The sequence below is a fragment of the Protopterus annectens genome, chromosome 15.part0 (genome assembly GCF_019279795.1).
Source record: "Protopterus annectens isolate FY-2018-M chromosome 15.part0, PAN1.0, whole genome shotgun sequence".
In the NCBI taxonomy this organism is placed as follows: domain Eukaryota; kingdom Metazoa; phylum Chordata; order Ceratodontiformes; family Protopteridae; genus Protopterus; species Protopterus annectens.
The window spans coordinates 87,105,132-87,120,189 of NC_056749.1; the positions used below are offsets into that span (position 1 = coordinate 87,105,132).

The 15,058-nt window shown below is 37.4% G+C and overlaps 1 protein-coding gene across 1 annotated transcript in view; it reads right to left on the reverse strand.

The window, feature by feature from the left end:
- SLC25A14 (solute carrier family 25 member 14) overlaps positions 1–15,058 on the reverse strand; it is a 1,283,912-nt gene that overhangs the window by 1,073,107 nt on the left and 195,747 nt on the right. The window contains exon 3 of the mRNA XM_044057171.1: positions 13,446–13,540. Within this exon, the coding sequence (XP_043913106.1) occupies positions 13,446–13,540 (95 nt within the window). The remainder of the gene's footprint in view (positions 1–13,445; positions 13,541–15,058) is intronic.

Below are 15,058 nucleotides of genomic sequence, written 5' to 3' on the forward strand. Positions count from 1 at the left end.
AAGTATTTAAAAGGTTATTTTATTATGTGATGTGTAACTTGATAAAGCTCGGAATATCCGAGTGAAAGCGCTTGTCTTAATTGTGGTTTTTGGGCTGGTTCGTGGAATAAAAAGAATTTTTATCAATTGCATTCTTGGCTTTTGTTCAGCGGCTTGGATTATCTATTTTTTTGGTCTCGAGCTTTTTCTTGGACATTGGTTTCGTATTGCTGCCATGGCTGTTGAAGCAGAAGCCTTTAACCCGGTCAGCACACCTGAATTATTGAAGGTCAACAGCAGCGACCCACCGGTAACTCGAACAGAATTCAACCAGGTTCTCGCGATGCTTTCTGAACTCACAACGCTGCTGAAAGGGAACAACGCAGACAGCAGCTCACTTGTTGGAAACCAACAGCATGCAGCATTATTTAAGAAAAAAACAGGGGGAACTAGTGTGGAGAATCATAATGGAGTTCCCTCTGCATTAACTTGTCAAACTATTTCTGATGCAACGAGGACTCAAAACAATGATCGTAATGAACGTTGTGAACGCCATGAAGCCTCTACGAAAACAAGGGCTGCCAGAACGGAAAAACAGCACAATGATTTTAGCTTTTCCAATTGGGCAGAGCGGCAGTTCTCATTTAACAAAGGTACTTTTCTCTCTGATAAAACTGCCAGAATTGAAAACGATCTTGAAGAATTTAAGAAAAAACTGTATTCTTTAAAAAATAATCAACTTGAGATAGATTATTTGAGAGAATGCATTAATGTAAAGCGCATACCTAAAGGTCTGCGCTTTTTCAAATTTCCAAACAATGTTCAGTGTGGTACAGTTTATTATAAAAAACTCTGTGATATTTTTGATAGGGCAGGATTGGAAATGCTTGGAGTCATGATTGATGAATATGAACAAAAAACTGATGTCCTAATGGATGATTTAAATGAATTAAATAACTGTATTATTACTGACATTAATTTTTCATCAGTTAAACTAGACTACGAGAAAGCATTTGATGATGTAGACCAATTCTGCAACAAGGTCATAAACAGAAAAATGAGAAAACTAGAGAGAGACTTAATGGAATATAGGGAGGGCATTGCTTACCCCTTAACTAATTGGTCTAAGTGCGAGCAAGGTAAGGGACATACAAATCAAAATGAAATAAATGATGTCTTCACTAGCTCAACAGAGGACCCCCCTCGTAGAAGTGAGAGGCTTGCCGAGAAAGGGAGAAAAGGCTCCCAACAGGATTTTTACCAACACCCGGGGAGAACCGGGGCATGGAGACAGAAACACCTCCCACGGTCTTGGAACAAGTAATTTTAGAAGCTCACCCACCTTTTGATGTTGCAACATCTTCAGGTTTGGATGGTAACACCATAGCCAATATTAACATTGAAAATTATCTCGAGCGAGTTATTAAGGGTATTTGCACTTTACACACAAAATGTAATTTTACTCTTTATAATTACACGGATTTGGATCTTGATAACATCGCTTTTGAGGTGTTTACCCGTGGCTTGCATTTTGTCCCCACTAAAACTTGTGATTTCCATCTACTTTGATTGATTTGAAACTTTTCACCAGAAGCTTGAATTTGGATTATGTATTCAAGCATCAGTCTCAAATTAATTCAAGTTTGAACAGAAAAAGCACTTTTAACCCCCCCCCCCCATGCATACGTTAATTAAACTTTTTGAGGACTTAGTGGAAAATGAGCTTAGGAGTATTCCCTTTAACAAGTCATCACAAGGACTTGTTAACTTGAAACCTCATGAAATTAAGTTCATTAACATGCTGAAAATGGAAAACATCAGAATAATGAAACCGGATAAGGGTGGGGGAATCGCTCTAATGTATGGGGACAGTTATGAAGCTTACATTCATCGTATGCTTCAGGATGATGAACAATACATGACGGTCTCCCGAAATGAAGTAAATATTGCTTTTTCAAAGATTAAATACTCTCTCACTGATTTTTTGCTTCAAGGTGTCATCAATGAAAAGTCTTTCAACTACCTACATGTCCCCAAACCTAGATTACCAGTGTTGTTTGGAATACCCAAAACTCACAAAGGAGTGGACCCTCTAACCTTTAGACCCATAGTGGCATGTGCGGGAAGTATTACTGAGCCCCTTGCCAAATTTGTGGGCCACATAATTAAAAGATTTGCTCACTTACTTGAATATGTTTGCAAGGACTCGTGGGATTTTTTGAAAAGTATTCCTCTTACCAGTTTTTCCCCCAACCTTTTCATGGTCACAATTGACATTAAAGACCTATTCCCCAGTATTCCACACGATATAGGTCTAGATTGGTTGGGGGATTTTTTCAACATAGAAACCAACCTTGGTGGAAATTTAACAAATTTATTAATTGAATTGATGAGCATAGTGTTAGATAACAACTTTGTTTTCGTTAACGGGGAGCTCTTTAAGCAACGTAGGGGCGTTGCCATGGGAGCTCCATGCGCAACACTATATGCCAATGTGGTGCTCCATAGGTGGGAGCACATGTTTGTTTTTCAGCCACCTTGGGAACAACATCTAGTTTTTTATTGCAGGTATTTGGACGATATATGTATACTTTGGAAGGGAACAGAAGGCCAGCTTTTGGATTTCCTGACTTACATCAATACTACTACCAACTTCCTCCAGTTCACGCACACAGTAGGCATGCAAGAACTACACTATCTTGATGTTACTCTGTATAAGGATGACAAAAACAACACTTTCCAATCTAAAATTTATCGAAAGCCCACATTTTCTAACTCCTTTTTGCACTTTATGAGTGCGCATCCTTTTTATCAGAAAAAAGGAATTGTAAAGGGCCAGTTAATCAGGGCATCCAGAATGTGCAGTACTAATTTTGATTTTTTATGTGAAATTAACACATTGAAAGCAATGTTTCTGGAAAGGGGTTATCCCCTTGATTTATTCAACACACTGGTGAAGGAAGTACAGGGACGAAGGGACTCAATTTATTTCCCACTACTTGGCATGGGTCACTTAGACACTGCTGCACCAATACCTTTAAATAGGGAGACATTTGGTCACAATTTTACATATACATACTGTAGTAACACTTGTGAAATTGAGAGGGCCATTGTAAAATACTGGCCCATCCTTATTTTCACATGAGGACTTCAAAGAACACCTTCCATTGAAGCCTAAATTCATTAGAAAGAGGGGCACGAATTTTAAAGAGATTTTTGAAAGGAAGGTGAGGAACAGCATAAATAGACATGGCAAAAAGGTAGGCACCTACAAATGTGGGGCCTGCAACCAGTGCCATGCCATTTTAGACGATGCTGACCTATATATTCCATCTAGAAAACTGAAAATTAAATCACATGGACATTATTCATGCAGTTCAAAAGGGGTGGTTTACTTAGCTTTTTGCACTTTCTGTGCAAGTTTCTACGTAGGAAAAACCGAAAGAGAGATGAGAAAAAGGCTCTACGAGCACTTTTATGAAATATCTAAGAAGAAAGACTCGAACGCTTTGTTTAAACACTCTCAATTGTTCCAATTGGAATTTCAAATTTATTATTCTTGAGCAAGTTGTCCCTGACGGTAGGGGTGGGGACTGGGAATCCAGCTTAGAATACAGAGAACTGGTGTGGCAGTTAAGGCCTGATGCAGGAAAGCCCCCCAGGTTAAATGATACCATCAGCATCAAACCTGTCTTAAAACTCAGAAGGGCAAGACTATGATGTTTTTAATCCCGTACAGTTAATCACACATATCATAAAAAGTCAAAAGTATGAATTCAAACATACACATTATGTTTTTTTTTTGGCGAATGCTAAAACTGATGTTTTTATAAATTTGATTTACCCTTTCACATTATCTCGTTGGGATGTTTTTAATTAATTTTGTAAATCTATTATACAACCAAACTTAATGGTATAATATTGTTGCTTTTATGCTATTATTGTTTACTACTCAATTGTTTTTAGTATAGTAATGAATGATCTATTGTGATCTTATAAGATGAGTTCGCTTTAAGACTAAATTATTCAATTAACGAATACAATAACTATGTAAAGTATTTAAAAGGTTATTTTATTATGTGATGTGTAACTTGATAAAGCTCAGAATATCCGAGCGAAAGCTCTTGTCTTAATTGTGGTTTTTGGGCTGGATCGTGGAATAAAAAATTTTTTTATCAACTGCATTCTTGGCTTTTGTTCAGCAGCTTGGATTATCTATTTTTTTGGTCTCAAGCTTTTTCTTGGACAATATTTGTACTTGGAACTTTTCTCCCCAGGCTTCCAGCCCAGCCAAACCTCCCTAATAAACAAATGACAAAAATAAATACAACAGCAAGCAGTTCAGGAAAAAAATAAGACTAAAATTATTGGAAGTAAATAAGAGATAGCTTATATAGCAGCCTTAACACATAAATGTATTTAATGTAACAATTTATAATTTAGTTTTATTTAAAGTTAGCCAGTACACTTTTTCTTAAGGTTAAAAGTTAATGTTTTCTGAAAGCATAAGAAATGTTTTTCACATCTGGGAGTGGAACTGAGATAAAAAAGTACAGACAGTAATCAGAGTAAGTGGGATCACAGGATGTAACATCATTTTAGCATGGGAAACCTTAATTTTAGGTTAGGTGATGCCTGTGGGTGCAGCTGTCAATATGGGGCAATTGTTCCTACCAGGAAGATTAAACTTCATTTTATTTGAAAATGTATATAGATCTGTGCATTTGTTCTAAGCTAACATGTTATGGGGATGGTCTGATAATTGATTTATTTTTTGATTGAGGGTTTTCATTAAAACAAATTAAAAATATAACACAAGTTCAAATGAAGCGACATGAAACAACTGTACAAAAGATCAGCCTGCCAAATTTTAGTGTATGCATTTAACACAAAAGTTGAAAATACACATTCAAAATAAATTCTTATGATGGTTACACTCTCCATATTATTTTGGAATGTAAATAGCCTTACAGGTATAGACAAAAAGGTAAGAGTATTGAATTATATTAAGAAATGCTAAGTTCAAATAGCAATGCTACAGGAGACAAATATGGAAAGAAGTGATCATGTGAATTTAATAAAGAAAGGACTTCAGGATGGATATTAACCAAAATATCAGGGACAAAGGAAAAGGGGAGTATTTTCACCAATTACTACAGGAGCACCAATAGCGATATAAGAGACACTGGTGCGTTCCCACCTAATTTTTAAAAAGAGAAATTTCTTCATAGGTCAAGTTATAGCTAGTGAGTAGGATAAAATAAAAATGGAATTTAAAAATATGGTAGAAATAAAAGAAAAAGTGATATGATTAAGACGTAATACAAATTATTTCGAAGGCTGACAAAGGCTAAAGTATTACAAAATAAGGGGAAAACAACAGAAGAAGAAGAAATGTAACTGCAGAGTTCTAAAGAGAATATAAGGGAGTATCTGGATAATATGTATCATTTAGAAAGATTGTTGTTAAGCAACATTTTTTTTGCTAATAACTCGAGTACAAAAACGTTTAGCTCAAAGACTTTAGCAACAGAAAGTAGAGAGAGAGATCTTGTAGATGTATTAGAAATATTTCAGAAATTGTATGAAAATATATGTAAAGCAGAGAAATGGGGAAATCAATAAAGACCTCAAATGGAAACATTTATGTAACAGTTAAGTATGCCAAGGTTAGAGGAAGGTGAGGCTCAACAATTAACAGTCAAGACAGGAGGAGATGAGATAAAAATGGTGATACATAATCAATCTGCAGGAAAGTCTCCAGGAAAACATGGTATTCCTGTGGAAGTTTGGAAGTTAGGAAGGAAGAAAGTGATAAAGATCTCAAAGGTTTTGTTTAACAGTATTTTAAAAGGAGATGAAGCACCAACATCCTGGAAGAAAGCTGTGGTGGCTGTAAGACCTAGGTGTTGCCTAAATTGATAAACATGGATCAGTGTGGTTGTGTAGATGGTAGGTAAAACATTTAACAACATTAATAGAGCAATGATCCAGAGAGAAGCAGAATGCAAGAAAATGTCACTGTTGTTAGTGGGTCTTGATTTACAGAATGCATTCAGCAGAGTAAGCTGGGATTTTATGAATTGGGTGCTGGAAGAGTCTGCATTCCCTGATACAATAATAAGAATAACTAGGAGAAAATATGAGGTATCAGAGGCAAGAATTAAAGTGAGAGTGTTCCTCTCTGATAAGTTGTGTGTTAGCAAGGGAACCAAAGGGGTGTCCTCCTTCCTTTTTTTCATTATATCTAGAACCTCTGGTAAAGAAAATAAGGGACTCAGAAATTCAAGGATATAATTAGCATGGTAGTCAAGAAAAGTTGACTTTATTTGCAGACATTATTTTATACCTGATAAATTCAGAAAAAAGACATCTCCATGTTATTGAACATTTTGAGGCAGTTTCAAGTCTTTTGGGATATAAAATTAATGAAGATAAAACAAAGGCAATAGCTGTAAATTATGTACCCACACATGAATTGGCTCAACGATACTCATATTTACAGGGACACAATAAGATAAATATTTAGGAGTATGGATTAAAAGGGCTTCTGTTATGGCAACCAATGATAAGTAGGAAAACACTAAATAAAAGATAATATAAAACTGAGAAACTCTTGTTAATGGATATGGACAGTAAAAAGCAAGTAGTGAAATTGTTTTAATCCCTTTAATTTTTATATATAGGTCAGGCATATTTCTATCAACAAAAGGAGAAGTGGTGGATAATAATTAGAGAGTTAAAGGAATTTATTTGGGAGGTGAAGAGAGCAAGGGTTAAGTCGGAGATGTTGATCCTTTCAATAGAGCAAGGTGCTTTATAATTACCTGGTTTGAAGGGATATTTTAGTGCTACACAATTAAGGCTCAAAGTGAAATGATGAAAGTTATACATCAAAGTGGAAAGGAATGATCATGAAATGGGGAAAGTCAAGAAATACGGACAGAGTGGGATTATGGGAGCAGATCCTTAAGAAGAATATCAATATAATATTTTGTATGACTGCTGTTATAGCAGCAGAAAGTATTCTAAAAATTAGGCCAACATGAGAATGGAGAAATGAGCTTCTGCTGATAGGGATGACTACAAGTAGGGGTACAGAGAATAGGCAAGAGGGAGCTGGAATTTACTGGAAAAAATGGCAAAAGAACTGAAGTACTGGGTGCAAATAACTAGAGAGAGAAAATGGTAATAGAATGTGATGGGGCCAACAAGACGTACAGACTTCAGGCTAGAGACTGCCTTCCCTACCATGGATTGACATCAGAGTACAGGCAAAGGAAAGGGACAGAGCAATCTTAAGTAAAAGACCTGCTCTGGTAGAGTTTTAAGTAGCATCTACAACATACGTTGCTGTTTAAAAAAGGGATAGTTAGAAGGGCATATAAATATAGCATGATAACTATAAGACTCAGTCAGGTTTGCTGTTTAAAAAAGGGATAATTAGAAAGGCATATAAATACTGCAAGATAACTATAAGAATCAATCAAAGTAGAGTGGCCTGTCGACCATGTCATCCCTGGCTGACAGATACTGGATTCCCCTGGTCTGACATCAGAAGCTAAGCCAATTGTTGAAGTTAATCACTTTTTGTTTATACTGTGGCATCATCCTGGGAGAAGGTACAATGCTGCTTAGGACTAGGGTCACACTTGCCTGAGACACAGAGTTTGAGAGTTCAGTCACATCTCTCTTCATGTATTCCAGAGAGGTATGTCTCAAGTCATTCACCTCCAACAACAACTGTGACAAAGTCATAACAGTACTTGTTGAGTGACTTGAGTGCATGTGTGATCTAATGGATCCTGGCAACAGACAGGTAGCTGACAGTGACCTTCTCCTTATCTAAACTGGTGAGGGGACATCTGTGTGTCTCACTATGGAGTTGCCTGTGATCAGGACATTTGGTTTAAAGGTGTTTTGCCTGTAACCTGTTTGGTATCCGGTTTGTTGTTACATGACAGAAGTGATTTCAATTTCATAGTGTACTTACATCTCTCACACAGGGTATTTGTTTGCTGCACAAGTAAATGGTTGTCAGTATATATGAGGCAATTACTATATTGCCTCAGTATTCCATGTCAATCAGGCTGGCTGGAAAAATGATGGGAAACCATCTGTCCATTATAGGAGGTTTTTTATTGTATGGGTTATTACGGAAAGCAGTCAGCTAGACTGACCAGTTTTTATGCTAGGACTGTCAAGGGTTGTTAAACTGAGTATTGTGGAGGACAGGTGTGGCAACACTTCTCATTGCGCAACTAAGTTGCCTTTAGAGCAATAGGGAAGCCTGTGAAGGTTCCACTGACAGCTGTCTAGGGACAAATTGTGTTTCAAGGCATTTGCATCTATACAGGCTGCTGCTAACCCCCGTTGAGCGATGAGCAGTGACTAGCAACCACGAGGCTTAGAGACAGGCAAAATTAAATGCTTTTAAGCTAATCTACAAATAGGAAAGTACACAATGACGCTTCCTCCAGCAATCCCAAGCTTAGACAAGGCTGGATCCACACTCTTTTGTCACAAGGGTGCAGGGGAGACTTTCTTAATGTAAGATGGCTGGTTTAGTGCTAGAGTGTAACAAAAACAGGTTAGATTCAGCAGGTCTGAATCTAGACTATGCAATCTTGGCTGAAAATATAGTTGAAAACAAGTGCAGAAAATATGCAGTCACAACAGTAAAAAAGCAGAAAAAATACAGTGATCAGATACAATGCAATTTAAAAAGTGCAATACAGACACAACATTTACTTATTTTACTGATGCAGAAATCTCATATGTTTCCCTAACCTAAACAGACTAGACTAACTCCCAGTACACTAGATAGAAAGTCCACTGACCTCTTGTAAAAACAAGTGCTTACTAGAGTGTAAGTATACACTAATTTATCCAACAGCTACCTAGAAAACTAATTCATATCAAGTAAGTCAGTTGAACAGGCAACGAGAGGCAAAATGCACTTTTTAATACAAGCACAAGGAAACGCTAATAAATAATTCAATATTATCAACAGCAGTAACAGCTTAAGATCACCAGGTTTAAAAAGCAAATCAACAAAGGGGAGAGTAGGTAGGAAAATGTACTGGTTTATATGTTTGTTATAACTTCAGCCTCAGTGTAGGTAATATTCACAATCAGGTCACAGCATTGCAGCGTTGTGCTTTTCAGATTACAAACATAATTTGTCACTGCCTTAGGCTTGGGTAGCTATTTTAGCCTTAAACTTGGCCTTGGTTGATTTCACATTCCTAAGTTGTTTATTTCAGTGACAAGGGCTCTAACATTCTGGAAATGACTCTTATTTTTGGTCAAAATCCTTTTCCTGTTATAATGCTTGTTGATATTATGTTCACCCTCATTCACCCAGCTAACTACACCACACAAAATAATCTACAGACCCACAGGCTGTCCTGCTCTCTCAACTCTACTTGACAAATACCAACCCAGCAGGCAACTAAGATCTGAAAATCATCTACTTCTAAACGTAGAAAAGCCCACCTTACCAGCTGGTCAACTGCTCTACTCCTTCACCATCGCCAAACTAAGGAAGTCACTTCCTCCTTCTATAAGAAACATAGGCAGCACCACCACCTTCAAACAAATACTCGAAAATCATCTCAACTCTTCCTGGCTATGTACCTGCTCTATAACCTAACATCTTCCTTCTCCTCATATTATAACTAAATTCCGTGCTTTTTACTACTAGTGCCTGATGATACTTTCTCCATATTTATTTCTTTTTTTTTTCATCACTTGTTGATACTAGTACAATAATGCTGATTAATTTCTCTCTGTTTTTACCACTCGGAATTAATCTGGCAACCGACTAAATTCCTGCTTCTATGTATATATTCTGTATATGTTACTGTAATCAAACCAACTCAATTCCTGACTTGTGTATATATATTCTGTATATATTACTGCAACCACTGTGTGTAACACTGTTTCTACTTCTGTACCAATTAATGTTTAATTTTTTTTTTTGCATGTATGTTCTTGTCGGAGCTTTTCTCCCCAGGCCTCCACCGAAAATGGTCTCTTTTAGCCCCAGTGGACGTTTCTGGTAAACAAATGCAATAAATAAATAAAAATACATAAATGTTCCACCATGTGGGTTTGTTTCTGGGGTTTGCCCTGTATTTGTTCCTACACGATACAGCTGCATCTATACAGCTGTTTACATGCTGCTATAGGGTGGTGGTGTATGTTTCTGCATATTTAGTTGAGTTAACAGGGTTTGGTGGGTATTTGAAGCTTGTCAATGATGTATCACTTAGGAGTAGGTAGTTTGTCTTAAAGAAATTTCTATGAATACCTTAGGTGGAAGGGATCTCTGGTTTTAGTTTTATTTCAAAGGAGACTGCTTTACAGTCACACCTAACAAGTAATAAAGATGCACAATGGATGGTACAAGACGCTTCCATATCTGTAAGGACAACAGCCAAGATGCTATTCCCCCTAGTGGGTACTCTGACTAGGGCATTTGTAATGACAAAGTCGCGGAATCTCTGTGCCTGTTGCACTAGTGGTGGTGTAGGTTTCCTAGTCTATAGCTGGATAGTTTAGATCACCTATGAAAATGGCATTGGGTTTAACACTGAGTGATTCTAGTTCCTGTGAATATGCTTTGGTAATATAATGTGTTGGCATATTTTAAAAATTCCATACAGATTATTCTGTCAGAAATATCGGGTGAGCAAATGGATGTAATTTAAGAAATTATTCTTTTGAGCTGGGACACAGGATCTGAACTGCCTACACATAGTAAGGCCTTGTTAAGTTTATTTCCAGCGGCTGCCAAAAAAGCAATTACTTGTTGTTGTCTTTCGGCTTTTTCCCGGTAAGGGGTCGCCACAGCTGAACTCTTGTCCGCTAATGACTGGCAGTAGATTTTTATGAAATGCCGAGGTGCCAGCTCGATGCCCAACCTTCAACGAAGGCACGCCCATTTATGTACTCATGTCTTTCAAACACTACCCAACCGCGGGGTGGATATGCAGACTCCACACAGAAGGCACTCCCAAGCCAAACCGGGAATTGAACGAGACAACCTCTTGCTGGGAGGTAACAACGCTACCTACAACATGCAAATCAAAGTCTACACCAATTGTTTTTGAAGTAATGAGTAATGTAACAGAGATAAAAGAACTGGAAGTGAGATCTTTAGAAACAGGAAGAAACAGATTACATAGAAATAAATGGAAATTGTGGGAACGGAAATTGTGGGAACAATACATACAGAATAGTCTTTTGGAGGGCTAAGGTTTAAAGGAAGGCAGGAAGTGAGCAATTTATATAAGGTTGGACTGAGAATAGTTATAAAAAGAACACATTTCACATATGTAACTGGAAACACACTAATAAGGTTTGTTTTTTTATATTAGCGTAGAGCTGGCTATGTCTTTAGTGATAATATAATCCCCACCTTTGGCGATTAAAATACAATATTCTTCCAAAAGTTAGGAGTCAACTGTGCAACAGAACTCCACTAACATGTTATACAGGTGAAAGTGAAAACGGACAAGAAAAAGGAAAATGAGAGGCTTTACTGGAAAGAACAAGAGAACTGAATAAATGCTCCAAGAAGTAGGAATTTATTCATAACCTGGGTAACTTCCTGCTGAAGAACAGGTAAGGAAGAATAATAAAAGATATGTCTAATGGAAGGCTGTGGAAAGTCCTTACAAATATGCCAACATGTTTATTACAGTATAGAACAGCAAAATGCATGTTGGAATTATTGGATTAAAAGCTGAATATAACAAATTTAAGCAAGCTTGGTGAAGAGAATATTGCTTACTGTATGTACAGGATGAGAGATCTCTACATTATAGTGTAATAAAGGTAATTTAGGTAGGTCGGTTATGAAAGGCACCATACAATAAATAGTGCAAAAAATAAATACTGTGCATAGTATAAGGAGATATGTGATAAGTACTAGAGGAAAATAACTGTATTACATTCAGCAGCAGCAAAGGGTCACACAAGTATATCTCGGCATATAGGCAACTGGGAAGAAAACCTTAATCAATGAAGAAAATAGTGAATATGTTAGTCACCCAATTCTCAGAGACACTTAGGGCTGAGTAAGCCAACTAGTTATTCCATTAAAGTAACATGTCCTTTTGGGGTCCACAACTGTTACCCCTTTTCCATATAAAATTATTCAAAGACTTGAGTAGCCTGTGGTCAAACGGTTTTGCAGGTTAAGAAGTATGAATTGCATTTTTATGCTCAAAATGGAATAAGAAAGAGATTCAGTACTTTGTGTGTCATCTGTAGCATAAAACTGCATTCTTAGTAGCCTAGAGCAAGGTCTAATCTTTGCTGATTTAAGAAGGACATTTGAACAGTTTGTGGCACAGTCAATAGCGGTGTTGCCTCACAGCAAGAGGTTCCCTGGTTCAATTCTCAGGTGGGTGCCTTCTGTGCAAGAGTCTGAATTTCCTCCGTGTTCACGTGAGTTTCCCCCAGGTGCGCTGGTTTCCTCCCCCATTCCAAATACATGCAGTAGGTGAAACAGACACTCTGCATTGGCCATAGGTGTGAGTATGCATGCAAGTGTGTGGTATGAAAGAAACACCGTGGCAGGGCTAGCCACCCAGTGGTGCAACCTTTGGCTATAGATGAATGTCACTGTAGAGGTGTCACCCTGATCCATGTGCAAAACTGGGAAAAAGAACTTTTGATGGATGAATGGATGGATGGATACTGGGAACAAAATGGAAGTTCTACATTGTTGGTTATACTGCAATTCGCATGTAAAAGAACATGATTTGATATGTGAAAACTGAAACATTTAAATTGTTTTTAATAAAAACCCTGCACTTTTTAATAAGTGCCACACGATGTTTAGCATCCACCTAATCTGCCACCAACTCAGCCAGATTAAGACCTGCAGTTTAACCTTTCATCTGAAGGGTGGCACCACAGCAACAATGTTACACTGCAGTACCAGTAAAAGAACATAAATCCAAGTACAGTGTGTGGGAACAGAACACAGAGCCTTTGGATCTGTCAGGCATCAAAGTAGTGCATGCAACATTTCATTTGTGATACTGACACTGACCATAAAGGCTTCAAACAGGGCACAGAATTCTAGATTTAATCATTAGGGTAAGAGAAAACATTTGAAAAACAGAAAACAATAATACATCTAGCTCATTAGAGTTTTATAATTTTATATTGTCTCCTTTCCTTTTTACCGATGACTTGACTAGAATGACTGACCAATCTAGAAATGCAGCTATGCTGTTGACTGAATTTACAACTCAGTGATTAAAATATAATTTATTTTCATGATGGATGAAATATTAACTTTGTTCTGATGTACAGTTTACACTGCAGCTGCTATTTTTACACTCAGTAAGTCACTAAAAGACACCCAAATGTTTGCATTATTACTGCAGTATGTTTTGTAAAGGGAAAAATTCACTTAAGCATAGCAGAGGTCAACAGCCACTCACCTTCAGGACGGTCCACAAATAATCGCTTCATACTCTGGTATGTTCCTATCTTGATGGTGCCGTATGAAGCTTGCCTTAACAAGGCTGGTGCAATTCTAAATGCATAACAGAAAACAGAAAACTGTTGCATTCCATAAAACTTGTCACTGGTAAGTCAAAACAAGTAATAGGTTCTACCACCCAAGCAAACACACTGCTACTTCCACCTGCAGGACTACTTTACCACAGGAAAAAGTATAAAACATGACATGGCTTAAATGGCACAGTCAGGAAAGTTGGGTTCTTTCATGCAGAATGGTTTGTAGCAGTAATGATGTAATATTATAGCAATAACCCACGCCTGGGTGTGGGTAATGCTAAATTTACCCACGGCTGGCGTGGTTTGGTCCCGAGGGCGCAGCCCGAGGACCAAACAAAGCCAACCGTGGGTAAATTTAGCATTACCCACACCCAGAAGTGGGTTATTGCTATTATACAATGACATTATTTAAGAAAAGAAACTATTACTTTTCTTAAATAATGGCATAGTATAATGCCTGTTTACTGCCCTTCCGCAGATGTCTGGCATCCGCGGCAGTTCTGATGTACTGCGCGCCTGCTCAGTACATCAGAGCTGTGGGCAAAAGGAACGGAGAAAGCAAGATCTCCGTTGCTTATTTTTAGTGCCTCGCTATGTTAAATGAGTTTAACATAGCGAGACAGTTTTAAAATAAGCAACGGACATCTCCGTTGCTTATTTTAAAACTGTCTCGCTATGTTAAACTCATTTAACATAGCGAGACACTAAAAAAAGCAACGGAGATCTTGCTTTCTTCGTTGCTTTTTTTTTTAAACACTGTCTCGCTATGTTAAATGGGTTTAACATAGCGAGACAGCTTTAAAATAAGCAACGGAGATCTCCGTTGCTTATTTTAAAGCTGTCTCCCTATGTTAAACCCATTTAACATAGCGAGACAGTGTTTAAAAACGAAGTTATACTAATGGAAAAAAGTCCGGGCGACCGGACCTTTTTCCATTAGTATAACTCGATTTACAACGGGCACGCTGGCCAATCAGCGTGCACGTTTTGGGGGGATCATGGTATAATAAATGTTACACATAAAACAGACAGTCTTCTACTGTTCACTTCTGATCTCATCTCGAGCTAGGCTAGTCGTTTCCAAACATAATAAAAACATTAATGCAGCTCAGATGTTAAGCTCACTTTAAGGAGCAAAAAGGCACACACATTTCCTAAACTTTCAAGCAGTGTATTAATTCTGAGGTACACACCTTTTTGTTTTACATTAAAAAAGGAACTTAATAGTAGCCAATCAGATATTAATAACAGATGGATGTAAATACCCAAGTATCATTACTAAAAAACAACTTTGCATTCAATGTGTCTGAAATGTAGTTTGTTTTACTCCAAAACTGTGTAAATGAAATGGCAATTGTCTATATTAGGACAAACCACGATGCGTAGTAGAAAGCACTACCTCTGTGGTGTGACATGGGTCGACATTATAATGACAGAACTCTTTTTCAAGAAATAAATGTTTCTGCTACTCTAGTTGCTCTTAAGAAGATGACATTTAAAAAAGCTTAATGTCCGAAGGACTGCAAGGTACTTA